The 27,789-nt window shown below is 35.6% G+C and overlaps 1 protein-coding gene across 5 annotated transcripts in view; it reads right to left on the bottom strand.

The window, feature by feature from the left end:
• Positions 1-632: 632 nt before the first annotated feature.
• Spn (protein phosphatase 1 regulatory subunit spinophilin) overlaps positions 633-27,789 on the bottom strand; it is a 69,364-nt gene continuing 42,207 nt past the window's right edge. For 2 of the 5 annotated variants that reach the window (XM_072299150.1, XM_072299151.1), the window contains 18 exons: positions 27,324-27,508; positions 25,404-26,144; positions 24,497-24,741; positions 23,464-23,478; positions 21,923-22,018; positions 21,036-21,315; positions 19,759-19,908; positions 18,919-19,179; positions 17,163-17,483; positions 15,959-16,012; positions 11,634-11,783; positions 11,060-11,224; positions 10,579-10,698; positions 9,672-9,770; positions 8,591-8,752; positions 7,687-8,000; positions 6,889-7,189; positions 633-4,682 (listed from right to left, as the gene is read on the bottom strand). In XM_072299150.1, coding sequence (XP_072155251.1) covers positions 4,407-4,682; positions 6,889-7,189; positions 7,687-8,000; positions 8,591-8,752; positions 9,672-9,770; positions 10,579-10,698; positions 11,060-11,224; positions 11,634-11,783; positions 15,959-16,012; positions 17,163-17,483; positions 18,919-19,179; positions 19,759-19,908; positions 21,036-21,315; positions 21,923-22,018; positions 23,464-23,478; positions 24,497-24,741; positions 25,404-26,144; positions 27,324-27,508 — 3,935 coding nt within the window. In that variant the 3' untranslated portion in view covers positions 633-4,406. The remainder of the gene's footprint in view (positions 4,683-6,888; positions 7,190-7,686; positions 8,001-8,590; positions 8,753-9,671; positions 9,771-10,578; positions 10,699-11,059; positions 11,225-11,633; positions 11,784-15,958; positions 16,013-17,162; positions 17,484-18,918; positions 19,180-19,758; positions 19,909-21,035; positions 21,316-21,922; positions 22,019-23,463; positions 23,479-24,496; positions 24,742-25,403; positions 26,145-27,323; positions 27,509-27,789) is intronic. The other 3 variants (XM_019042682.2, XM_019042684.2, XM_019042683.2) reach the window with 3 other exon arrangements.

Here is a 27,789-nt window from a genome sequence, read left to right as displayed (position 1 = left end):
TGAGACGAGAAATTGGGGTCCAGAATTTGTGAGAAACATTTTCTTGACGGGCTGAACAGCAGTATTTTAGATCTTGTAATCTAAAAATCATCATTGATGCCGTTGGGAGTACTTTGTAACCCATTGAAATTTTTTTATCAACATGCTCCCCCATAATTGAATTTATCAGAATTTGTTTTTCTTTTAAAATTTCATGTAGATCCCAGTGGAGAGATCAAAAATCACCAAATTCAACTCTTAAATGGACTTAATTTTGAGATTAGGAACTACAATTTCAGACTCATCCATATCTGGACATGTAATGGAAAAAAATTACTAGAATAATACAAAATATATAATCAGGTACTTACTGTTTATAAGAAAAAGAATAAAACAATGAGGGCAATTTTGAAACAGTGCAAAGGACTGACTTACGTTCTTTTGCAAAAATTGAGTCTATTTGAGAGTCGAAAATGTGAAAGAAATCAAGGTCTCTATTGATTAAAAAAATATTTTTGAAAACTGTGACAATCTTACAATTGAATATTTCAATTACTGAAACTCGTACAGAGGAATTGAAATTTTTTTTATAAAAAAATAATAATGTACATATGTACCCACTATTCACAGGTATAAAAAACAAACAAAAGTGCTGAAATTTCACTCAAAGATTATTTATTGTTATAAAACAAGTATAAAAATTTTTAGTTTTCCATTTACTTCTTCAAAGTTCAGTGACATTGAATAACATAAACATGCTCTAATGGTGGGAAAGAGAGGGGGGGGGGGGAGGAAGGTCAAAACTTAAAAACGTTCCCTCTTCCGTTCTAATTTACAAGGTCTATGAACAAATAATAAAAAAATAACAATGAAATAAAAATCACCTAGTTCTAGAGAGTATAAATGAAATTAAATACAAAATTGGATTAGAGAGAAGTAGTAAAAGTTCTGTACAAAAGATTAATAAAAAATCTTTCAAAAGAGAGAAAAGAGAGGAAATGCGTAATAAATGATCACAATAAATGTAGCTTACGATAATTGCACGTTCACTGAGGATTCAGGCAAGAAGAAGAAAAATTTGAATAAAATTAACAACATAATATGATCAGTTCTGTTTTTCTTGCAAAATCTATGATAGCTCTTAGAACAAGAAAAAAGAGGAAAACAGTGCTGATGGAAGCAAAAATGAGCAGAGAGAGGGTGTAGTTGGTAACTACAAAGTAAGAAGTGATCTTGCAGAACCAGCCGCATATGTAAAATAACTAACTGTCAAGTTGAGTAACTGGAACTATTCCTACAACATTTTCACGACAGCTCAGTGCAGCTACAAATGAAATCATTAAATTGATCATCGGAAAAAAATTCATGTACTTGTAAATTTGCCCCTGGCAGAGTTATCTCAAGGTGCATTCTTTCCTTAAAGCTTAACATAATCATTAAAACGATTTTTGCTGGATAATACTTTATGCAAACAGCGGAAATCTGCGGTTTTATAGGAAGGAACATAGTTCCAGTTACATAACTACATACTATAAGCTTTTCAAGGACCTCAGTTCATAAAGTAAATTTGTTCACATTTAAAAAATAAAATAAGATTAAAATTCCCATCCAGATGCAAGAGAGGTACTCAGCTATTCCACCTTTTGCCCCTTTCACAAATATTACTCAACATCCTATGACAATTTTTCTTCTGAAGAAGTAAAAAATTAAAAACATTTGTCTGCAAAATTGCCACCCTGAAAGCACACTAGTATCTACTGACAAAGAGTGCTTCCTTGTCCAAAGCTGACGATGATTCTAAAAGGAAAATTTACATGGTCTCTCTGGTATTCAATAAATACGTTCTCTTACTTCACTTCTTCAAAGATCATTTGATAAGAATATACATCCACTTTTCCTCAGAATATCTGCCCAGGTCCAAGCGCACATAAAAACACTGAGCAGCAAAAAAAATTGCATTACTTGCAGATGCAAGTGCATAAAATTGACGGAACTAATCATAACAGTCACCCCTACATTGCTGTGTTTGAAAATCTCATCTCCTATTTAATTTTTTGGAAGGAAACAAACCAAGAATTATGCTAAATTTTTGGGAGGATAACCTTCATATGGACCAGAAAAAAATCACAACAATTGTCTGGCGGGCATGTCGGTTGGTTTCCTTCTGAAAAATTAAAATAGGATATGAGATTCAGTTACATTGCAACGTAAACATGACGATTTTGCTTGACTCTTCTTAAATAGTAGAGCTGTGCAACTCATAAATACTTATCTCAAAAATTCAGTTTAAGAGGAATAAATTATTAATGACAGCAGTGACAAGGAGAAAAAAAATATGTTTCATTCACTCATATAATGAAAAAATTGTATGCCATGAAATCACTTTTTTTCACCATGTTTCTCTACCGATACTTTCATTGCGATCAGATTCGGAATTTGAAAATATATAGTTAGTCCGTTTCACCTGAGTCGCAATATTGCTTTCAGCATTGTTTCTTGTTTAGGGTATGGCACTTAAAGCATAAGATCTGTAGTGATTTCAGCACAACCAAAATTGAATAACAGTGCAAGTAGAATGAGAGAAGTTTTAATTGTATGGACTTAAAATCATACTACATTTAAATTTAAAAAAAAAAGTTTCTGTGTGAAATATTTTAAGAATCCTTCAGATGGAGCATACAAAAAACACAAAAAGTTTCAAGAGACATTGATTATTTTTTTCTTTCATACAAATAAAATATTACTAAAAATGTGTAATATAACAAATTATTTAAATTCATTTTCTTGGTTCATAATTGTTGAGTAGAAAATTTACTGTCAGTCATTTGGTTAAAGGTCTTTGGAGCCTTCATTAATTTCAACTTGGATTAATCTAGTTTTCAATTTTCTTTTAGGATGACCCCGTTGAAGAGGCGTTCCATTGGGGTTTGCATAAAAAAAGGGGGGGGGGGGAATACTTGAAAACTCCGAATAAAGCAAATTTCAGATTAGGCCGGTAAACTTAAAAAAGCTATGGTAGAAAAAAATTCAGAAAAGATATTTACAAATTTCTACCATCATCAAATGAAGGAACCCTAATCCAAAAATATAAAAGAAATTTGTTGGTGTGTTTAATAAGCCGTAATTTCAGGATTTACCCCTTGCATTTTGAGCTTTTCGTTAGGTTTAAGGGAGAACAAAAATGAGTTGAGAGTACAGTAATACAAAATTGTGCGGCACAGGAGGTTAAAATAATCAAATATTGCAATTAAACACAATGATATCCAAGATAAAGAATTTTACAAATAGAATAAATAGATGCAAAAAGTGTTTAACTGAACAGATGAGTGTAAGTAAGTTAAGTCAAACATTTAAAAGAAGACTATTGGTTGAAGTTGACACAAATGATCACAAATCAATGACCATGACTAAAATGTTTTGGCTGAAACTACTTCCTTATGTATCATCGTGGCTATAAAATGTAGCATTCTGCCAAAAAGCAGAGAATAAATTTTTTGCTCCACAAAATCTGAATGGATTGATACCATTGGATGGTATATTTCAATTGACCCTATAGAGTTGCAAATTAATAAAACTTCATTTAAAAATGTGAGAACAGGCTGAATTTTCATGGTATAAATAAAAGGATTTTTCGTTCCTTTAGATATATTTGACTTATACCACTATTTATATACCGCATATCTTAGGCTAAGATGGCATACAGTACGCAAATGCATTTTACACTTTGGATGAAGCATCCAATTAAAAAATTAAGTGCAAGTACATTAATTTACGAGCAAAATTCTGAAAAGGAGACATTTCATTGCCCTTTAATAATTATTTGCCAGTGATTTTTAAGCTCAACTTTACAGGCGAAAGCATGTGAGCGGTAAACAGGTGAAGACAGCACTCCCCAGCAAAGTACTTGGAAAGTTAACGATTGCCTCCTCGTTATCAACCACAAAACACTGTACAAAATACAATTTATGTCTTTTCATCTATTGACAGCTACTTTCTTATCACAGTTCTGTTGAGCATCGGAGCCAGCTTCTTCGTTTCTGTTTTTTTTTTTTACACTGATGACGATAATAGGAGAGAAAAAGATGACCTGGAAAGACCGAAGTGATTCGATGAAAGTCTTAATAGGTTTCCTGCATGAAAGGCACTTTTTCCGGCCCAAGTTGTGTACCGCCTGCAGACAAGTATGAAATGAGCTTTTTCCTTCGTATTTTCCAAACAATCTAGACGTAATTTATGAATGCAAAAGGTAGTTTTGAGCAAAAACTACAAAATGATCAGACTTCAGATTGAAAAATAATACTTTAATTCGTTGCTCACATTGCTTCATTTTTTTGCTCACTTCTTGAGCAAAAAAAATCAAAGGAGGATTAGAATCTGTATTCAAACCCTTTATTGATAACCAAACCATCTTCAGGTCCAATGAAGATTTATTTTCGTTTGCTAGCTTTTTCTGCAAGCTTTTCTGCTTTCTTCTGCTGTCTTTCCTTTTCTTTTTTCTCCTTTTCAAAGTGACGTTTCTCCTTCTCAACTTGCACTCTGAGTTCTTTCAGCTTCCGCTTCAGTTTAGTCTTATCATCACCTACAATACCTAAATTTTTGAAGTCTTTGGATTCTAGAGTTAGCAATGACATTCCGTTCAGTTGTTGTTCTCGGAATTTTGGGATATACTGGTCCATATTCACAGCCATCAACCACTGACAAACCTACAAATAAGAAAGAAATAACCACATGAAAGGATATTTGCATTTATTCAGAGATGATGATTTGTCAAGACTGCTACACTGTGAGCAATATTTATAGATAGGGGACACATGTCAATAACTTTTTCCGTTTGCTTAGAATTATTTTTGGGATAATCGATAGACTTTGCCCATTTAACTTTATTTTGTCAAAACTTCAAGGACTCCATTAATTCAACGCCTTTAATTATTCTTTGTAACTATCCATAGTGAAAAGAACTTTCATGCTGAAAAACTATAAATTAAGTGACAGGTACCAGTGTAAGAATTGTGTATTAGAAAAATTATGGTATGACAACTGCCCAGCCAACTGGAGATACCATCATTTTAAGTTTTCAGTTCATCTGCAAGTTTCTTGGTTCAAAAATTAGTGGATTAAAATGTAAATTAATGCTCTCAATTTGCACAGAAAAAACCTAATCTCACTTCAACTGATCTATCAAATATTGAAGATTCATTTCTGTCAAAAAATCATTTCAGTACTGAATTTTTATGGTCAATTTACAGTAAAAACCGCATAAAACGGAATGCATTGGGATCGGCCGAATATTACGTTATGAGCAGGTTTCCGGTACAAGCGGTTTTCGCATAAATATTGACTTCTTTATGGAGATATTGCTAAACATCTGAACTTATGCTCCCTAGTCTCTATGTGGCGTTATTATGATCTCATGTTTTTGTTTAAACTTATTAATAATTTTATTGATTCTCCTACTCTTCTTAGCTACATTCATTTTCATGTTCCTCCGAGATCTTTGTGAAATTTAAATCGTCTATTTGTTATCCCCTCACATATTGTCATCTGGAAGCATAGACCTGTTATTCCCAGCATTTCAGATTTTGCAAATAGCTGTACTGAATGGATCCAATTTTATGGCCTACGTATCTCAAATTTTAAGTCTTTGGTGAAAGAACGAATTCTAGTTATTTATTAGTCACACTCTCTTTGTCCGTTTTGTTGTACGTTTTGTTGCCTTTGTTTCTATTTAAGTGTTATGTAATTGGGACTTGTCCCGTTGAAATTGAATTAAATAAATACATAAACTTCTGAGCAGCAACCGCACGGCCCGCTAGGGTGGAGCGTTTTCGGGAAATATTGTCCGATCAAGTTTGGACATTCGATGCTCCTTCTGAATACAAATTGAAATGTTTGTTTTGAATTTTGCCGAAAAATCCGAACTTTGTAAGAAACTTAGACAGGGCGTACGTAATAAATAGGATTTTTGAAAGATTTGAAAAAGCATTCCTGCTTGGAATTGACGAGTTGTGATTCTATGATCAAAAATTTCGTTCGTTTTGGCGTATCTTCAATTGTTGAGGTGTAAACAGCCTATTTGTGGTGCGTGGAAATTTAGGAGGTGCGTGGCACGCACTGATGCTCTACGCCGCGTTACAGAACAGCGTGGTGTCGCTAAAAGCCGCCGTGGGTACTTTCAGCGGCCACCGGTGAACCAATTTCACGCTTACCTATTTTACATCTAATGCATTTCAACCATTTATTCTTATTTTCAAATTTTAGCAGCATATTGAAGCATTAGATTAAAACTTAATCCAAACATAAATCCAAATAATGCTGAAATAAACAATGATTGTTACAGCTCTCCGCTAGATTTACAATCAGTGGCGAAGCGTGAATGATCGGTTATCAATATTTCCCCATTTGAAGTGATGGTAAAGAATCTACCATGAAGGTGTTTGTTGCAAACACCCTATTCGTCATTCCTTTTCCATAGGTTTAAATGGCAGATCAATCGATACATCACAAAGCATGCCACACCACCGCTAATAACTGGATAGTGTTTCCGTTGTATCCAGTTCTTGGAATAACTTTCTGACTATAGATTGTATAAGTGCTGAAACTGGGACAGAATTTTTTGGGGATAATCCCATTTACTTCGGAATTTTTTCGATTTGAGACCAAAATTTTTGCTGTTGTAAGCGGTTTTCTGTAAAAAGCGTTTCCGATACAAGCAGGAAATTTTTACATAATGCTTGTGGGCAAAAAAATGGGGCCACGCGAGAATGACGATATAAGCGATTATGTGTAATAAACGTGTGCCGTTATATGCGGTTTCTACTGTATTAAATTGCTCTTTTGAAAAATTCCCTCTCCGATCGAAATTTGCCTCCCTTCAAGAGGCCACATTTAAGTTTGTGATTCTTATATTACCTGGTCTTTGGTCCACTCAGGGATGGGTTGCAACTGCCACAAGTGTGATTTCTTGCCACATTGATCAAGCCACTCAGTCGAAGACTCCGAGGGCGGCCTGCTTGGGCTCATATCAGTCGAAACACTCCCAGAGGAAGAGACAGATGATGGTGAGCTTTGGACATGCTGCCAGTGCAGCTGATGTGGAACAGGCAAAGGTGCCGATTTACCAATGCGAGCATTTGCTTCATTGACAGCCTGTCGGATGTCTTCTGCTAATGTAGATGAAATTGTACTGGCATTGTAGTCTGAATAGTCCGGGCTGAAAGAGAGAAGGAGAAAGATTAAACAACATTTAAAAACGAAAATTTGAGGTCACAAGAAGCAGGTAATTTAGAATAAAATTCTCCCATAAAACTACATTAATATAAAATGGATGTTGCTTATAGTTTCAGAGGAGAATTTCTTAGTCCTGACCTAATTTTGGGTTCATGGACCTGATTTCTGGTTTCATGGATAAGAGGGTTTCATAAAATTGTTTAAAAAAAAACAAAAATTGGTCATTTTGGTGAAATTTGTCTTAGGATGTACTTTATGAAAAATTTGAATAGAAGTGCTCATTTATTTGGCGTAAATTTTGAGATCATTTAAATCAATGGCTTACAAAAGATTTTTTAATTTTAATCACATTTTTCTTGAAAGCACAAAAGTGTCTTCGAATTTCTTCATATGTGTATATGACACCCTCCAAAAAAATCACTCCCTCTTTGAATGCTCAATGCTTTTACACACAGCGACATTAGAGCGCTGTAAACATACCTGTGATCTAATGAGTTTGATAGTCTGCGTTCTCTCTCTGCCAAAACCTGCTTCAGCTGCTCAGCAAGTGAAGTGGGTGGACCGATTCTTCGTTCATTGGTCCGCGGCACCCACGGATCAGGACTAGACTGGTGCTGCTGCAGATAAGCTGCCGTTTGGTACGAATTGCGTGTTATCGCCGAATACTGCTGGATGGATGAAGAGGAGGGAGATTTTACAATGCTGCTCTCCGAATAATCAGAAAACGCACTTCGCTTTATGCTCCCATCCAAGTTTTCATCCGAGTAACTTTGACTCTTATCAAGAGCGCAATCCTGAAACAGAGGGAACTCTTCAAGAAAAGAGAAATAGACCTTTCTTTTTTTCAAGGGGATATTTTAGAAAGAGAAAAAAAAAAGAAATAGGAAAAAATGAGAGGAAATAACTCTTCATTACCTATTTAATACACAGAATGAAATCAAATAAAAATCCATTTTGGGATTTTATAACTAAATATATAAATTGTTTTGTAAAAATGTTTATACACATGTTGTATGAATTTTGGAATCTTTCGACAGCGTAAGTCCGCAATCACATATCTCGTTTGCAATGTCTGGAAATCTCCGCCTCTATGTTATTATTTTAAAGGAGAACAAATTGACATAATTCCTTGAAGTTTTTGCAGCATTTTCCTCGCACAGAGAAAAAAAATTCACTGCAATTTTAAAGAATTGCCATTGAGCAGTTTTCCATTTAAAAAATAAAGTATGACAGGAAGTCTGCGAAATCGCAAACCAAATTACGTGATTGCCGACTAACACCGTCGCTTTGTGACTAGTGCTATAGCTAATTACAGCTCGATGCACCAAATTTATAGAAGAAATTAATAAAAATTGTGACTTTTGCATGAAAACTAAAATCTTACCGAACTACTGTTACTCAAACTGCTATTCTTCTTGGCATTGGTTGGGAGCTGTCTATTCGCCAGACCACCACGATTTGCTAGCTCAGCTTTGTTTTTGTGGGCCGTTGTGTCCAGTAGTTCGTGCTGAGGCACAGCTCGGTCCAGTTCTTCTTTGATTGGTACCTAAAATCAAATGTAATATTAAAAAAGTCCTCTACCTCATTTCGCACAGCAGATGTGAAAAAATTGACAGATTTTGCAATTGCCATGATGGAAAAAAACTTGATTAAAATTATTTCAATTGTTGGAGCACGCTGGTAGGAGCATAATTTGGATATTCATAGGAATCTTGAATCTTGGAATGGAGACGGTCTCTCAGTTTACCACTTAAGTTGCTACAAACTATGAGCGCCATCTCTATTCCCATCCAAATATTGAGGCAATCCAACTTTTGGATAACTCAAACAAGATTAGTGTCTCAGAAGAGTTAAACCGTGGGAACTGGCCTGCCCTCAGGTCTGACCCAATAGATATATATTATACTTGTTTGTATATTTATAACTTTTTCCTGAATACATGCAAGTAAGTTACGAGTTTCTCTATAGCCTGTACAATCATTATTTTGTATTTAATATCAATGCGTAAAGTTCTCATGCAAGAAGTTAACGAAAAAATAACATTACAAAAATGATTACATAAACTGAAAAAAGCGGGTGTTGTATAGAAAATAAATTTTTAAATTTTACTTTTTTGGAACTATCATTGGTGGAGCAATCAGTAAGAAACACTTGAAAGCCACTACTCTCAACTTTTTGATGAAGTATAGAATATTGGTCCACTAGCACCCTGAAAACTTGGATTTTACAGAGCATATCTCATTCCCAAAATTTCAGGGTGTGTCACAACTTCAGACAGTAAATTTTGTTTGCTTCAAATGATGAATTTCTTTTAATCCAATAAGAATCAGAGGTAAAAATAATTTTATCTTAAACCTCTTCCGGTATATTATTTTACAAATGCTGGTTTGACTTAAGGAAAGTATAAGCTGTGATGATCACATGAAAAAAAAAACTTTTTAAACCATGCGAGAAAGAAGGCTTACTTTTCTTTCGACGGTAGCAGTTTTTTCTTCTTCAGGTCCTTCCTCGGTCTCAGATAACTCCGCTCCTAACTGCTCCAGTAATGGTTTGATAGGTGCAACCTATAAAAGCAAAACAAAAATTTAAATTTCTCATGGACCAAGGAAAAATATTAAGAGCATGACTACAGATGCTTCCCACCACTCATACCAGCACTCCGCAGTCAGTGATCCAAAATGGAGAAATTGAATGAAATTTTGCCGTTAGACTCTACACAATACTTTGACGAGGCAAAGCAATCAGGAAAATGAAGAAGAGCAAAGACATAGTAAATAATTTCATGTTTTAATTTCTGCAAAAAAACCCTCTAAATTAAGAATGATAGTCAGTCTGACTTTTTCAACTTGTTCTCTAACAAAAAATTATTGAGTAATTCTTTTTGCAGCTAAAAAAAACAGCTAAATAAAATACCTCGCACTACGGTTATCACTGATCACCTTGGTGCTAGCGCTTCTATCTGTAGTTGAAGAGACTAGTACTCTAAAATTCGTATTATGAAGAATCCACATACAGCGCTTCTATCGCAAGGCAGCGCAATAAAAACCATACAAAAACCACAGCCACAAACCATGGCCACTATGATTGTTTCAGCCTGGCAACCGGCAAAAAATGGTCACAATTACCAGACTGGCCGTGAACAAGCTAACAATCACTGATTGTAAGAAGTCTCATCAAATGAGCTGAGATTGAAGTAAATTAATAAATTATACATGAATCTTTCGGATGAGACCAAGATCTGCTAGCTCGGTAAAAACGTTATTGCATAAGTCCCTGTAGTCTTTGGAATAATAACTGTCTCATTAAACGTAATTAGCAAATTTTTCTGTAAGTTAGACTTTTTGATTGATAAGGACTGAAAATAAACTTTACCGGAGGTCTAGTGGTGACTTGAGGAATTGAAAGGCGAAGATTATTATTGTCGTATGGAAGTCGAACCGGAAGTCCTGTTTTCCTTTGCGTTTCAAGAAGCTCCTGTTCAACTTGAATAACCTGAAAAATTAAACACAAACACATTACACCATATTCAATCGGAAATACACCAATTTTTGTAACTAAGTTGTATTGATGAGAAAAGTATGTTTTTTTACTACACTTGAAATGATTTCTATACATTTTAATCGAGTATTTGACTAGCTACCCAGTAAATTGAGAAAGACTTCTTCTTGTTTTTGGATTATCTCAAACAACTATCAATTTGCGCCATATTGAAGAAGTTACTTGTGCTCTGCAATTTTCATCATACAAACGAATAATAGAAAAACTTTGTCATTCCATGACATAATTAACTTTTGAGATAGTTTTACAAAAGAACCATTTATTAAGAGTTCAAGAAACAAGTGGAATTTCTTACTCTATCCTTAAGTGCTTTCACTAATGCATTGTATTCTGTGTCCTTTTCTTGTAATAACTGCAGATAGAATTCCTCACGATGAATTAAATCTGTTTCACGCTGCTGGAATTCTCGCAGCAAGCGTTTTGCTTTGGTATACTTCTTTTCTATTGCTTGACATTGCGCCTGAAACATGTGAGAACATACAGTTAGTGCATTTTTTAATGTAAGACATAAATGTATAAGTACGTAAAACTAAAGATACATTAAAATGAGGTGTAAAAAGACTTATACATTCATAGTATTTTAGAAATAATGCAGTCTGATTTCTTGGTAAGACCGTGCATCTCTGTTCTCAAACTCGGGTCCAAAAAATTTTTGGCAACAGTTGTAGCAGAGGTCAAGGTGTCAGATAAATTTTCTGTGGCAACTCAGTGTTCACATCTAAATAAGTATTGAATAATTTTTTAACAAACTGTCCCCGTTTAAAATCATTGGAGATTTTTATGATAATCATAAAACGGCGATTCTTGCACCTTGCAGTTCAAGGGTTGGAGGTCTTTTAAAATCTATTTTGTAATGAAGAATAGCTAACCTGAGATTGTTCTAGCATCCCTTGATAGGATACAACATCTCTTTTGGCTGCGTAGAGATTTCTTTCAACCTCGCACAATTTTAGACTTGACAATCGCAGTTTTTCAGCGAATTCCTCTTTATTAGCATTACTTCCTTCCAATTCTTCAAGCTGAAAAGAGAGAGAGAAAAAAAACAAAAAATCAGTCAGAGAGACCTTAAATTCAGTGGAGCTGGAGACCATGATTTAAAAGTAATAATAATCAAGCTACCTAGGATGATCACTTGGTTTAAAAAAAGTCATGAATATTTAGTGAATATTTAATTTCATTAAGAGCAGATGATTGCCTGATCGATTCTTACTTTGATCAGCGCGCAAAATTAAGGCCATATTGGCAGGGAGGGCAATCTCCGGTTGCAGTATTTTAGAGTCTATGCTAACATTTCACCCATTATGAGGAAAGCGATGGCATATATTTTTTTAAAAATTTACCAATCCTTGATGATGCGGTGTTTTTGACAAATATTCTAAAAAAATCACCCATTACGTTCCTCTCTAAAGTATACATTAAGAGTCACAATTCTGATATACAGTGCTCTCCCTTTAAAGCAGATCTCAAAGGACCGAAAGATTTGTCCGGGACTGAGAGAGCACTGGATAGAGGAGAAAATACACTATATTTAGTATATGTGGGGACTGATGAATTCATCCGTTATGGAGGGGGTGGTTATGGAGTGAAAGCACTATACTAGAACCGAGAAGTATCCTTCCTGCACTCAGCACTTCATTTGGTATTTGTTACCATTTAAAAGCTATTAGGCAAAAAAGTATTGTTTAGACAGAACTATTACTGCAGCTGACCAGGTTTTTAATAACGTAAGTCTATTATTGATATTAAATACTCCTTAGTGCTTTGCATTCACAAAATTGAATTACTCACAAGCAAAAAGCTAATAATGCCTCATTAATAAGCACCTTTTCTTGCAAAATTTAACAAGTTGACTGCCACCAAGTATTTTTCATGTTTTATCTGATGTCATGGTCTACCTGTCTTCTTGACCCATGTTACAATAAAAAAGAACAGTTCTGCTTCAATTTTTCTCCTCCTAAGAGCTTAAGCTCTCACAATGTCACCGGATACCAAGCTGATTAAAGGCAGTGTTAAAAAATCCTTAACCAAATATGAAGCTTTAGTAGCATTTCAACTATGTTGGTTCACTATTTTCCCATTCCTACGATTAGCACACTCGGTGACCAATTTCTCTGCATTAAGTTTTATCTCTGACTTTAGTTCTTCATTGCTGCCATTGATTCCTTTGTTCTTTTGCTGGGATGATTAAAAAATAAATCATGTTTGATTCTATCAATCCAACGTCGGCCATTCTTTATTCTCTGTTTTCATGAAGTTATGCCTTGCAAACATAAAAATCTATTACTCCACGATTTTGTCAGATGTTATGATTAATATGACATCAGCAAATGCACCTCCGGCCAATTATGATAATTGCAATAGAAGTCAGCTGTCAGTCGAGTGTTGAATTATCTTCGAAAAGTTAGTTGTAGGAATGGGAAAATAAATACAAAAGCAAGGAAAAAAATATAATCCTAAAGCTGACTCATGCCAAACCCTGCAAAAGCAAAGGCAAAGTATGAAGCAGCAAAAATAGAGAAGACAGGAGAAAAATATTGCATGATACTTTGGGCTTTAATGAGTTAAATAAAGCCCCATGTCCAGGATACAATGAGATGTGAATGGCTGCAAACTTGTTAGAGCTCCTGGATTTGTTAGATTGTTCAACCAATGCAACTTACTTAGTACTAGTTGAAAAAACAGGTTTTTACTCTGTACTTTAGACATTAATGAAAAGAATACACAGAAAAATAAATACATTAAGTTTTTCGAAGACCTAAATATGACTTCTATAAGTTAGTTACAAACGAAATTTCAAATACTATTCTGATACCAGTTGGAGAAACCCAACGTTTCCCACAATTCAGAGGCATGAATCCTAAATCTCAGGTAATTGCAGACCTGAAGAAAGATTATAACGATTTCCTTTTAAAACAATCCTCATATTTTTACGAGGGTCGCTCTGAGTATAAAGTCCACAACTTATTTCTTCGAAACTATAATGAATGGATGTGATAAATAGGAGTGTGTTCGCTATACTCTCAGCTATCCAACAAGCTAAAAACTTGAGTTCGGTCACTAGTTCGGTGAGAAAGTCTGTTTTACGAGACTGGTCTCTTCTCCCAGCAGGTCCAAAAATGAATATTTCTGAGAGGGTGTGTTTTTCAGTTGTTTTCCACATTCTGCAGCAACCATTCAGAATTCGTAGGAAAGTTTTTAGCAGAACAATTTCCTCCATCCTCTAGAGTTGCTAGATTTAGAAACAGGTGATTCCTTCCTTTTCTTATAAAAATCTGGTCTCGGTGGCAGTGAGTTAACCATTCATGATGACGCCAAAAAAAAGCTTATTTTCATGGCATCAAAGTCAAGACAAGGAATTATTTTCAGCTGGCATCAGAAAGTTGTTGCATTGACTTCAGAAGTGTTTGGACAAAGGATGAGACTACTTTGAAAAGTAAGGTACGCTCCTCGCAACCTATCATTCAAAGGACTGCGTATTTATTAGTGTTCCAATAATCTGTGCACATGATGATATCATATTTTTGGACTCACTCCGAGAAGAGGTAAGCCTGGTAAAGCAGAATTTTCAAAGACACCAATGAGCTGATTTTAAACCTCTTTAGCTCATTGGAAAGCTGAGACTGTGACACACATACCTCTTATTACCGCAAACATTTATTGTTGACAGTTTTGGAGAAATAAGACTGTGAAAGTTACTATTGGAACCATCATTATACAATCTTATACAACTTCTGTGCTTTTATTACAATAAAGCATGCATGTTCATGAAATTGTACATTGTCTACAATACAAATAAAAAAGCAATGATTCCTGAAAATAATAACTTCGGTAAAAATACGGTTAAAGGCAAGCTAGAAAGCCTTATGATTAGGATAAAAATTATGAAAGTTGATAAAAACTTAAAAAACAATACATATGCTGATGCATTGTTTCAAAACTTGTTCAGAATCTAAGAAAATGATGATGGGGTGAAGCAACTGTCGCAGCAAAGCACAGTGACCAGAGCTGTGCAAACCTAAATTTTTTTAATCCCAGCCAAACCCAAACTGAGCCAGATTATAACTTTTTAAAGATTCCGGAAGCTAAACTCGTCAGGTTAAGCTCTGTGTTACTTACAGGAGCTTTTGATCAGATTGATAAAGTTCATTTGAAAATATAATTTGACGAATGATTGAAATATTGAAATTTAAAAGGCACCACTATCTTGGAGATCTTTAAAATCAAAGCTGCGAGGTTTTCTACGGAAGTGTTAAAAATCGGGAGAAAAAATGCGGTTTATTTCTCACTGAACAAATAATTTTGATACGGGTGAAATTAGATCCAATTATATCAAGCACAAAAATTTGTCCAAAAAATAGTGAAAATTTGGAAAGTTGCCCGCAAAAAGCTGAAAATACACTTGTGAGGTCATCAAAAACTGAGATCACTCATGAGTACTTGTAAAACCTTAAAATATGCCTAACACTTTAATCAATGAAAGCTCACAGAACTGCAAATGACCGCACAAAAAAAGCTTCAAAATTTCCTGAACAAATTGTAAGATTGAACTGAGCTCGAAATGGATATTTGAGGCGTCTAGTTCCAAAAGCGGCAATCTTCATTACTTTGTCTAAAAATTGTGTAATCGTATTAATCTTCTGAGAAGAACAATCAAAGCGTCTAGCTGTTTTTAAAAATTTCCAAATTTTCTAGCTTATAACAGGAAATTCACGAGAAAACATGAATATGTAGGTTTTCCTGTTCTTTCACTTTTAACATTATGATGATCACACAATTTTTAGGCAGGGCAATGGAGAATGCTGCTTTTGGAACTAGATGTCTCATTTGGTATGAACTTTTTGAAGGTTCGCACAGCCCTACGAGTGACTCAAAAGAAATGGCGAAGCAAATAGTCAAAGAATTCAAGTGAACAAAACTGAAGGCATAATTCATGATACTTCCGAATTATAAAAATGGCAAAAAATATTCCAAAATATCTTTGCAGAGAGTTCTATTCCATTATCACACTGATGGAGAAAGTGAGAGATCTTTGACTGTCTGCAGTTATAAGTGAGCAAAATACATTTGTCTTTCCAACATGTAAATTAGATTTAAGCATTGATTAAAAAAGCGCTAGAATGTTTGCAATGCAAGGCACCTCCAGCACCAAAAAACTAAGCTTTCTGCACGATTCAGCGAACAAAGAGAATCTCACCCTTACTTTCATCTTGGCCACCTCTTTTTCTGCTAGTGAGGCTCTTAATTGACTCTGCAATTCAACGCCAAGTTTCCATTAAAGTCAGTTAGATGCAAATATTTAATGATTAAAAAGTTCATTTTAATGACGCAAGACACGATTTGCCTTGTGACATAGTTTTTATTTGGAGTCTTTAAGAGGAATGAAAATATGCATCTCTTCTTCAAAACATCTGCGGTGCTACAAATTTTTCTAGAAATTATGTCAGTAAATTTCAACAACTGTGAGTATAACAGGTCTGTTAACTAGCACATCATGCGTCCGAATTAAGTTTCCTTGGACTTTCTTAACAGCAGAAAATATACTTAAGAACGCACCTGATTTACTAGTATTCAAGGTGACACAGAATGAACACTGATTAAATTAAACAAAATCTGTGAATGTAGCATTCTTTAGTATGTTATCAGCTATCAGGAAAGTCCAATGAAACCTAATTCCGACACACAATAAGCTAGTTATCATCAAAATCCGGTTTCTTATCTAACAGACCTCGTAGGTTTGGAATTTTTGAAAAATTTTGCAAAATTTTGGAAAAAAAGTTGCATCTTAACCACATTACTTAAAGAAATTCATTGCCAACGTATCTTCACCGAAATTTTCCTGTCCGGCCGGCAAAACGTCCGGAAAAGCGGCAAGATTTGAAAACTACAACCCATGGTTTTCACCAATTGCCACAATGGTGAGGCTTCCTAAGGTTTACATACAACATTATTACTCTACAGTGAGTCCCTTGAAAAACGTGCGAACGTCGCCTCTGTGAATACAGCAACTTGATGAAAACTTTCTGTTCAAATGTCGGTCATTAAGGCCTTTAGAACCTGGGGCAACTAATGAAAACGCTGTCAATACCTGCATTGACATTGAACAAGTTAAGCCCTAAATTTGGTAGATCTAATCCTTATAAACTAATTTTGGATTGAAACTTTTGATGACTTATCTTAGGAAAATATTTCTTGAACTGTTTAGTTAAACCTCTCGGTACTGCTTCTTCCAACACCTGAGTTCTTTTTTCTGAAGATAGCGACTGTTCTTAGTACATAATATTTTACTACTATTTAGAAACAATAAAAGTCAACAAATCCTTTGACTGTCTAACTGACATAAAGCCTTGGGGGCCATTCCAGTAAATTTTAAAAAAACGGTAAGAGGAGCTAACACTCACATCTTGGAGGAGTTCTTGTAACTGCTGAGCGTTGTTCCCGATCGTTGCCTGCTTGTGTGCTTCATTCATGAAACCACCGGAGAGGTCACCATTGTATTGAGCATTGCGGCTGCGCTCCATCCGCTGTTTATGCTCCTCGCGCTCTCGATCTGCTTGCAACGACTGCCGGATTAGCTGCGCAACTTCACTGTTTTCCGGGTCCTTTTCACGGCCGATGATGAATCGCACTTTGCCAGATGTATTTCGCAGAACTGATGCTGCATATGCCTGCGTTACCCCTACTAAGGATTTTCCATCCACCTCAATGATCTGGTCACTGACCTAAAAATAAAATACTTCCACTACAATGACTGTACACAAGTTGTGATCATAAAATGACCAGGATTCAATAAATTACTTGTTTACAAAGTGGCTTCTAGATTTCTCGATTTTAGGTGGTTGATTCTAGGTGACTACAGAAATTTAGCATTTAAATTTCTTAACGTAAAGGTGTTTTTGACGTTTTTGCTGCCGTTTCGGGCATCGCAGGACAAAGAATGTAAGACGTAGGAACCAAGTAAAATTGTTTATTTCATATAGACGGTATGAACTTACTTTCCACAAAGTTTCGGACCTACATTGTCATTGCAGGGTGTCCAATAAATTTTCCAAAGCGAAAAAACGGTCAAAATGCAGCTGTTTTTGACGAGTTTTCCGCCATAGCAGGCATCGCTTGACAAAAAATAAACGATTTAGGAGTTTTTTTAAATTTGCCATTCTATACTGATGGTATGGACTTGTTTTCCAAAAATTTTCGGATTTTTACTGCTCAAAAAGTTCATTATACATTTAATAACTGTGAAATTTGGATTTTTAGAGCTACCGAACGGAATGATTGGGCGTTATCAACCAAAGAGAGAGTGATCTAGGAGAAAGACAAAAATTTTCCCTTGACCTGCAAGGTATGTGCTAGGTTTGGAACAATTTTGGAACACCTAGCGTCAAATCCTTGCCACTGGCTAATTGTAAAATATAAAAAAAAGACGGTTAAAATGCCAAAAAAATCGGAAAAATAAAAATCTTTAGGCCCTGTGCGCGCCGGGTTGAAAATAATTTTTTTTCAAAATCCTAGCTGCCATGTTTTTTTATCACATAGAACCATTTAAACCCATGCAACATTTGGTTTGGTCGATTTGAAGCAATAAGTCTCACCCTAACCCACATGTACAGTAGAGCCTTGCTAAGTTCGAATGCATCAGGATCAAGGATTCATTCCACCTCAGCAGGGTTTTCCAGTTAAACGAACATATTATTTTGTTCTGGAATTTTGAATGGTTACCGAGCTAAAGTGAGTTCCGACTTAGCGAGGTTTTACTGTACTGCTGTGCTGAGGAATATCGCCGTATGAGCCTTTAGACGTTGCCAAGTTTCCTCCGATAAAAATCGAATTTACTGGGAAAATCGCAAATATTATTTTTCAAAATTTTCAGACAATTTTGTACGCAATTTGATTTAAAATATCTGAAAATGTCATGGAAAAATATGCATGAATGTTGTCAAAAATACATGTTTTATGACGGGGAATTCAGCAACTCTCAAATGCTTATACAGCGTTCTTCCTTCGTACGGCAGGGTATGTGCCTCTCCATCAAGGTTCTCTGAAAAATTAGGTTTCAGCCAGGATTTCTAGGGAAAAATCCTTTTCGCTAGCCTGATCCCAAACCAAAGAAAATATCCAATGATATCGTAACCATACTTGAATTTTGTCTCTACTAACCTGGATCCTACCGTCTTTTGCAGCTGCACCCTGCTCAGTAAGCATCTTTACGAAGATACCCAATTTCTCGAGTCCAGCATCCGCACCAACACCCATTCCAATGATGATCAAACCGAGACCAGATGCTCCCTTTTCCAATTCCACGCTCATGAGCTCCAGCTTCTCCACTCGCTTTTCAAGCTCATATTCAGCTGAGGCTGCTACAGGATCCACATCCTCATTCCGTCGATCGTATTCAGACATGGAAAATGTACTATAAACCTGAAATAAAATGATAATAAATTATTCACACTAAACAATTTGGAGAACATATATTAAAAAAAATTGATGAAACACCAGTAAAATCCATTTGTGTCAGTGGATTTAGCAGGAGCCTTGGGACCAGTAAAAACAAACAACATTTAGAAGATCGTTTCCGCAGGGTAATCAAAGATATGCAGGCACACTGTCTTTCAAAATTTAGGAAACGCTTGTGACGTAAGAACATTTTGATACAATTAATATTGCTTCGCCTGTCTTTATTGGTAGCACAAATAATTTAAAATTATTTCTTTGTGTGTATTATGGCAAAGGGGAAAAAACATTAAGACTTTACAACGATGATCATGTTACACAATTTCTAGTTTACAATTGAATTTCTAGAGCCCGATTTTTTTGATCAACATTTTGAAAATTACAACCAGCTCCAGGCGCCAATAAATCGATTGTAACCTCTGGGAATGGTTGACACTGCTGCTTTGTAGGTTATATTTACTTCATGAGGGACTGACCACAGCCAATAAAATTCTGACCAAGGACTTTCTTTAGTTCGCTTTTTTAATAAATAAATAAATAAATTACCTTAATTGGCCCGGTGCTGAAGGATACTTTGGAACTAGGTTTACTTGGTGTTGGATCGCCCTCTTCATACACAGATTGGCTCGGTAAACCAGGAACCTCCATCCAAAAATGTCCATCTTCATAATAATGCACGCCATCTTCTTCAAAGACCTTTGAAATTGTAAAAATAAAACGTCAGAAAAAATTACAAAGCTGAATGAAGAGAGTTATGGAAGTCATATAAAATTTGGTTTGATGTTAAAGTTTTTTTGGAATAGGTGGATCTAGGATGTTGATATCAATGAAATACATAAAATGTAATAGTAAAGTAAAGAAGTATAGACGTTTGGAAAAAATTCTGCCACGTTTTGATTGACATGGCTGGCAAAGTAGCGTTCTGCAAGCTTAGGAGACTCAAGATCGTCGCAACTATGAGTCACTGCTACATGGGATGTCACAACTGACTAGCCAATAAGAAATGTTACACTTAGTACTCCAGTATCTATCTTTCACTTGAAAAGTTGTTTTGATCTTTATTCATGGTCCAGAAAAATATTCCTGGCGAAAATTAGTCAAGGAGACACCTATTTTCAAAGTTAATCCTCAATCATAGAGGTTTTCTTTTTTTGATCTGTAGATCTGCCTAAATCCACCGATGGAAATCCATCGGCCGCCATTTTGGTACGAAATTGCCCGCGATTAGTCGGGAGTTTAAGAACACACTTTCCACCAATGTAAACAAATGGATTTCTTCCTCTCATCAAACCTTTACCGCAATGATACTGCAATAGTGCAAATATATACTCAATGTACCAGCATTAACTCCTTTTTTGCTACAAATAAAATACGGGGGAAAATATCACTAAAAATATTACATAATTCAATACATAGGCGACAATGACGATCCAAGCAGAATCATCAGACTCAGCGACGGCGGGAGGCGCGAAATACTTGATTTCTCGTTTGTTTGCTTCTTTTTGGCCTGAGATCTGGCTGAAGTAAGGTTAGGTTGTCCACCGGTGGAGCTGTGATCGGAGAAATGACCGATCACTCCGATCACTGATCGGTGGTACCAAATCCACCGGTCGACTTCCACCGGTCGTGACGTCAGCACCGACGGATCAATTAACGAACACAGTTTGGTGATCGGCGGTACCACCGATTAAAAAAAGAAAACCCCTCATGTAACAGTCTCATCCTGGCAATGCGTTAGCACTGAGAACAGGACAATGGCTGTGAATATAATGGAGGAATGAAGTAACTTAAGCACCTTATTTGATTTTGAGAATACAACTTACTTCTTTGCACGCTTCAGGGACAAACCCTTCATAGAGATCAGGTTCTGCTTCTGGCTCAGCCACCGGCGGGGGCTCATTTTGTCCCAAGTGTGATGAGCGCGTGAGATCCAAATCGTCTAAGCTATTCACAGAGCTTATTCTACTTGAATTTAGGTCCTGCAGATTTGTTTCTGACCCATACTCAGATTCTACGTGACTTGAAACCGCTGAGTCTTCTATGTTTGACGTTGAGTCTATGAATGTACATTTGGAATCCTCAGTGATTGAGTCATGTGGTGTCCTAAGAGTAGAAATTAAACATAAAAATAATGTGGTAACTGGTTCAGGTAATCCTACATCCCATTCTATGTTCATAAGGATATCTATGCTATAAGCTTCGAGACCTCCTAATTTTGCATAACTGGTAATGCTTAGTTCCAGCTTTCTACCGGGCCAATTTTCATGATTTTTGTGGCTATCGATGGTTAATTGTCTTTACATGAGCCCGCTCTATTCAGATTTTCAAAATATTACCCAGGTTTTTTTATATGATGTGGTAAAGTTGCGAAGTCTCCCATTTAAACAATGTAAATTTATATCTGTTGTCATAGTTTGATTGAGCGTTCTACTGGGCCGATTTCCATGATTTTTGCGGGTATCGACAGTTGATGGGCCCTAGTTTAAATAAAAAATAATGGGACTTATTAGAGAAGAGATGTAAAAATTCTGATTACAGAATGGTTTTAAAAATAACTAGAAAGGTTCAGAACTAAGCCTCTGGACATTTTAGAATTGAGTATAAAATCTTCTTTTTGGCCGTCGCACTTTATTTCAAATCTACAATTCTTGCTTCATCATAATTTATAGAAGATGAGACCACTGACAACTAATAGGTATTGAAAACTTACTTTTCTGGCAAGGTACTTGATATGTCTGGTGTTGGAGAGAGAAGTCGGACTACTTCCTGTGCTTCTTCATCTGACAGCAGTCTTTCCAACACACCCCTGCAATAGAGAGAAAATGGATGTAACAAACAGAATGAAAACAAAATTCTCTTGATGAGACTCTTTCCTTCGGAGGAATGAAGAATACTAAGGCTAGCTATAACATGATAGGGATTTGCCTTAAGGTGATTCAATGGACGCCATATTTTGTGTCAGAACGGCATGCGATATATCGCATCAATTGGTTCCATTTTTTCAGCTACTCGTCATTTTTTTCCAATTTTGAGATCGCAATTCTGTTGTCAGGAGACTAAAGCACTCACTTACCAATTTTAACGAAGAAATTCAATGTAATAAAGGCGTGGTTTCTTTGGAGAGAAAACATCGCATTCGATACTGATATCGAAACTGTACTCGAATGCGATATTTTCTCTCTAAAAAAACCCTGCCTTTATTACGTTGAATTTCTTTGTTAAAATTGGTAAGTGAGTGCTTTAGTCTCCTGACAACAGAATTTCGATCTCAAAATTGGAGAAAAATGACGAGTAGCTGAAAAAATGGAGCCAATGGATGCGATATATCGCATGCCATTCTGACACAAAATATGGTGACCATCGAATCACCTTAAGGTAAGGACCTTGTGGCTGTGAGTACATCCTTAAATGCTGGTATTTGTGATTTAGAAAGTAGTTGCGGTAGCCTTTTGACTCAAAGTACTTACTTTAGTATTTATTGGGACCATCTTTATGGTTATGAAAGGAAAAGCATTCTCTTTGTGACAAAAACCCTCAGGCCAAGTTCTGTCTATTAGGATATGACAATTTGCCTATTGCATGTTGGAATGTAATTCCTCCCTCTATCTTCTGCATACTTCTAGTTAAACGTTAAGTAATCACAACCCTACATCCTACAAGGCATTGACTCTACAATGAGCTTGAAGATATGATATTAAAGTCATTTGGCAATCATTTACAGGCATGAGATTCTAAAGGTTTCAATTCAAAGGTTTGAGGACTTCATGACGAAACATCAATATTATTTAAAAAATAAGAGGCACAGAATATGAGAATATGTCATCTGTGCTAGAACTAGAATTGACGCCTAGAATCTATTGATCAGCAAAAACTATACACACCACCCATCATAATGTCAAATTTCTGTGTGTAATTTAAAAAAATATAGCAACAACTTCCTTTGAAAAATAAAGTAAATAAAGTCATCTACCACAGTATTGCATGCCAAGATCTGTTTCCTTTTGATTTCATCAATGATGCTTGTGAAGCAATTAATGCATCATATCTAGTTGATCTAGAGTATCAAGTTATCAATTTAAATTTATTGTCTAGCTCGGTGAATCATTTTCATCTAAAATCACCTCCATACATGATCAAACCTCTTTAACAGCTTCAGTTGATCAAGATTGGTTTTCATAGTTTTATTTACCTCCCATTAAATGATGTTCTATGGTTGGTGACAATAAATAGAATTCAACACTGCCAACTTACCTTTTTGATAGAATTCTTGAGGAGAGGAACATTCAGAGGCAATTCAAGCATCAAAATGAAAATTTCGACATAACAAAGAGGACAAAACAAAACAAAAACAAATGAGACCATGTTATCATAAGCAGGCAATAGGGTTGAAGACTAAAACGAAAAGTAATAGTGAAAGGTCCATTCCAAAATAATTAAACAAAGAGAGAAAAAAGGGGGGAAAAATCAAGAAACAGGAAAATAAACCGCATCATGTGTGCATTATGTATGTTATATTTGCGAATTTATGTATTATCTCCATTCCTTGGCTTCCATATATTTAAGAGAACATTAGGATTTTTATTTACTGAAACTGGCTGACTGTTGTACAAATAAAATTTCATAATTGAGAGTTTTCTGGAAACTGATAAACTAGTAAGGAACTTGAAATGATTGCAGAATAGGTTTTTGGAATTATGAGAAAAGTTCCTGCACTTATTTCTGTTTTGCCTGTTTTATGTGTCTTTAATAAAGCATAAGTTCAATAGAGCCACTTCTGCCTCATTTGCAAAATCCCAAATTAACTCCTAGAATATACATACACGTCACAATCAACGATAATGCTATCAGCCCTACATTATCATGCTCCAAATTAAGTGGTGAGAAATGCATAAAGAAAAAATAAAGAGTATGAAGAAGAAAACAAATTTATAAGGTCATGATCTATTTCCATCCAGATTTAAGATGCTTTGATTTTGATCTTCAAGCGTTTTTGGGGGGAACAGAAATACTTTAAAAATTGATTCCACTAAAATTTTAGATAAAGGCTGAACTTCAGACAGCCACAAAAGATATTGATGCAGGATTAAAGAAAAATTAACACAAAAAATAACTGACATGCTTTAAAACTATGAGAATCTACTTTCTGATGAATAAATCAAAGATCGGATTGAAATTTCTATTTTTTTGGAGGACAACGGGTTCATCAATGATACAGTCTTCTTGCATCAGGTTAGCTAAATAAAGTCAGTTCATAAGAGTTAACAGCTCTTCGACTAAGACTTACCTTGTACTTAGAAGGTTATCTGCTTCATCAGGGGTCATCAAACTTGTGTCTAAGGGTGCTGGTCGATCTGGAGTTTGCTGACTGACGTCTAACGCAGGAGAATGGGAGTTTGGTGTAGAGGGAACTTCCTCTACATTTGAGATACTTTTGCAAACTATGGTTGGCTCCGTTATTTCGGGATCGCTCAAATGATTAGGTTTGGAAACTTCTTCTTCAACTTCACCATCTTCTGCCAAACCTTCAACCTAAAAATATAAAAACTATCCTCAGATGATTCAGTTCCAGAAATGTACACAGCAGTATTTTCTTTCGAGTGAGAAATGAAACAACTTCTTTTATTTATTGCTAAGGTGGCACTGGCAGACCAGGTTCCAAGAGCTGGAACCATCAGGGGCCTATTGTATTTGCTAATGTAAAAACCTCTTGGGATAATGTAAAAAAAAAAAATCTTAAAAGTCCTTTCTAGTATCTTTGAATATTGTGCCTAATCAGAAATGCCACATGGGATATTCTGGCTGGAGGGTGACGACATTAGGATATCAGTCTAAAATTTACTAAGGAGAGTTTTCCTGTATTTTTTTGAGGGCACCCTCGAGATTGGTGCAGATCAATCATCTAGATGGAAAACATTTTTGCTGACTTCCATGTGCTTCTAGAAAAACTTTTGTGGAAATTTCCAAACATCTTAAAACTCTGCCAGAAAAAGGACAAATGAATAAAGTCCAGCGGTTTCGGACTGAACCTGTTTAAAAGCCAAAAAAATTTACTGTAATTATGTTTCAAACTAAATGTCATTATGTTAACCTGTACAACTCTAAAGTATTGAAATAATATCTCATTCTAGGATTGGAAACAGAGTTTTTTGGACACTTAAGATCACACTTTAACCCTTGTTTTAAATACTCACAATATCATCATGTTCATATCTCCGCTGCGGATTATCTGAAGATGAAGACTCAACATCATCGTCCAGATACTGTATGCTCAAGTCATTGATCTGGAGCCCGCCATCTACCTCTTTCACATCTGGATCAAAAGTGAAAGATGTTCCAAGATTTGCCTCTGAGCTAACGAATCCTGAGTCCTCTTCACTTATCGAACTACTGCACATAGTTGTAGTTGATCTTAAGAGGTCACCATTCAGGTCAGACCCAATATTGAAATGCACATTCGGCTTGCTTGGGCTGTTTGACTCTGCCTGCGGGACATTATCCGTTGACTGTGATAATTGATCTGGGGACTTTGGCACATTGTCATCTGACTGAGAAACCGCTTCTGCTAATTGAGATGAAGGGTTCACTGTCTGAGGATGGTGATTTGTAGTCCGGGATATAGGGCTAACGGACTCAGAGCAGAAATTCATAGGGTCTGCAAGCTGTGAATTTCGATCTGTTTGTTCAGACACAGAATGCGAAGACGACTCTGTGGGATAAATTTTGTCGTTTGACGAACACCTATCTAAACTAGAGGCTATATTTATTGCATTAATTTTTGATTCCGAGCTATTTAAATTAGAGGTCTGTACACTATTATCATTATCACTGCTTAACAAAAGGCTGTCTGCTGTGCTATCTAATACTGAATTGGAGGATTCAACTTTGCTACTATCATTCATGCTGCTCTTTGTTTGGGCTTTCTCAATGGGACTCTGTAACAGAAAAAAATGCTGAATTAGAAAATCTATGCTAAAATAATTGCAAAATCTGAAAAAAAATATTTAGCAATAGATAAATGAGATGATTAAAACCACTCATACATGAAAATACCACTTTCTAAATCATCGATAGCAAGGCATGCTTTGAGATGTATTGATTTATTTTTGCCATTTACACTAACTGGAAAGGATCGATTATCAAGGTGTTTTCAGCAAATGCCTTGATAATCAATGTTTTACCATATTTGTTGTTGTAATTGTTTAGTTTAAAATGGGAAAATATCGTGGGTGATGATTCACGCTTTGCTACTGATGACTGAATTTCTGGACAACTTTAAAATGAATTGAGAGATACTTTCATAGATAATAGGAAAAACTAATTTTTTAACCAACTTGAAAACTTCTTAGAAACGTTTACGTCATGTTGAGATGTGGGGTCAATTTCTGTTCATCTCTCAGGGTGTTTCCTGGTACTCATAATCTAACCTCGAGTTAGGTTTTTGATAACTTTATGGTCACTTACTTTCTTTTTTCTCCAAAAATTCCTCTTAACGGGAGTTGCCTAAAATCTTTTCATATCATTACCCTTTCCTCACTTTTTCGTAACCTTATAAAAATTGTAATTCTAAGAGGGACAGAATTTTTTTCTTAGACACTTGTAAGGATAACTTTTTCAACATTCAGTGTAAATAGTTGAGAAATTTGAATTCGGAAAGTAGTATGCAAGAATGCTGGAGAGAATAACCGAAATACGCAGAAGTGGACTATTTGTGATGGGAATATGATTATGTACTGTGAGGTTACTATTTTATTTCACTGCAAAATCTACGAAAATTTGGACCTTTCCACAGAAAATTTAAACGTTTTTCGAATTTCTATATTGATCTTTTAAAAACCTTGCTTTTTCAGAGTGTCTGAACTTTTTCTATATAGTAGGTGCTTTGGTGTCTGAAGAGATAAGGCTTTCTGAAGATGCCTGCTAAGATATTCATCCTTTAAAAAATGACCTGTTAAGAGAATATCATCTCTGTTATTTGGCCCATTGACTACATACCTCTGCAGCATACTTTTAATAAGTTATTAAAATTCAATCTCAAAAATAAATCTGGGAGGATTAATTATTTGGATTGAATAGTTGAATTTCAATATTACTTAAAAACTATTTAAACTTACTGCCACAGGTGCATTGTGTCCTTGGGTTGGGGAAGAACTGACTAGTGCAGGGGTCTGCGGAGAACCCAAGGTTACTCTAACAGAGGACACCATTTTTTTGGACCTCCTCAAGGTTTGAGTGTAATCAGCAGGAGATTTAGATGAGTCTTCTTCCGGCTGCCTCTCATCATCGACACTTATATGCCCTGGGAAAAACAAGTGAATTGGATCAGAAACTTCAAAATAATAGACATTTATTGGTTTAAGCAAAGTTGAGCTGTATTGCCCTTTATTCCAAAATTCATTCAATCAGTTCAACAAAATAAAGGAAGTCAATAGTTACTGAGCGGTTGTTAAGTAGGATAAAAAGTATTGTAAAAAAGAAATCAACAAGGACTAGAAAGGGGCATGCCATTTAATGCATTGACTTAAAGCGATGGCTTTGAGCTGTACATGCTGCACCACTGAGTCAGAGCTGTCATTCAAC

Source organism: Bemisia tabaci, chromosome 4, assembly GCF_918797505.1.
Source record: "Bemisia tabaci chromosome 4, PGI_BMITA_v3".
Classification (NCBI taxonomy): Eukaryota; Metazoa; Arthropoda; class Insecta; order Hemiptera; family Aleyrodidae; genus Bemisia; species Bemisia tabaci.
The sequence above is the reverse complement of the archived record's forward strand: the minus strand, read 5'-3'. Positions and strand labels throughout refer to the sequence as shown.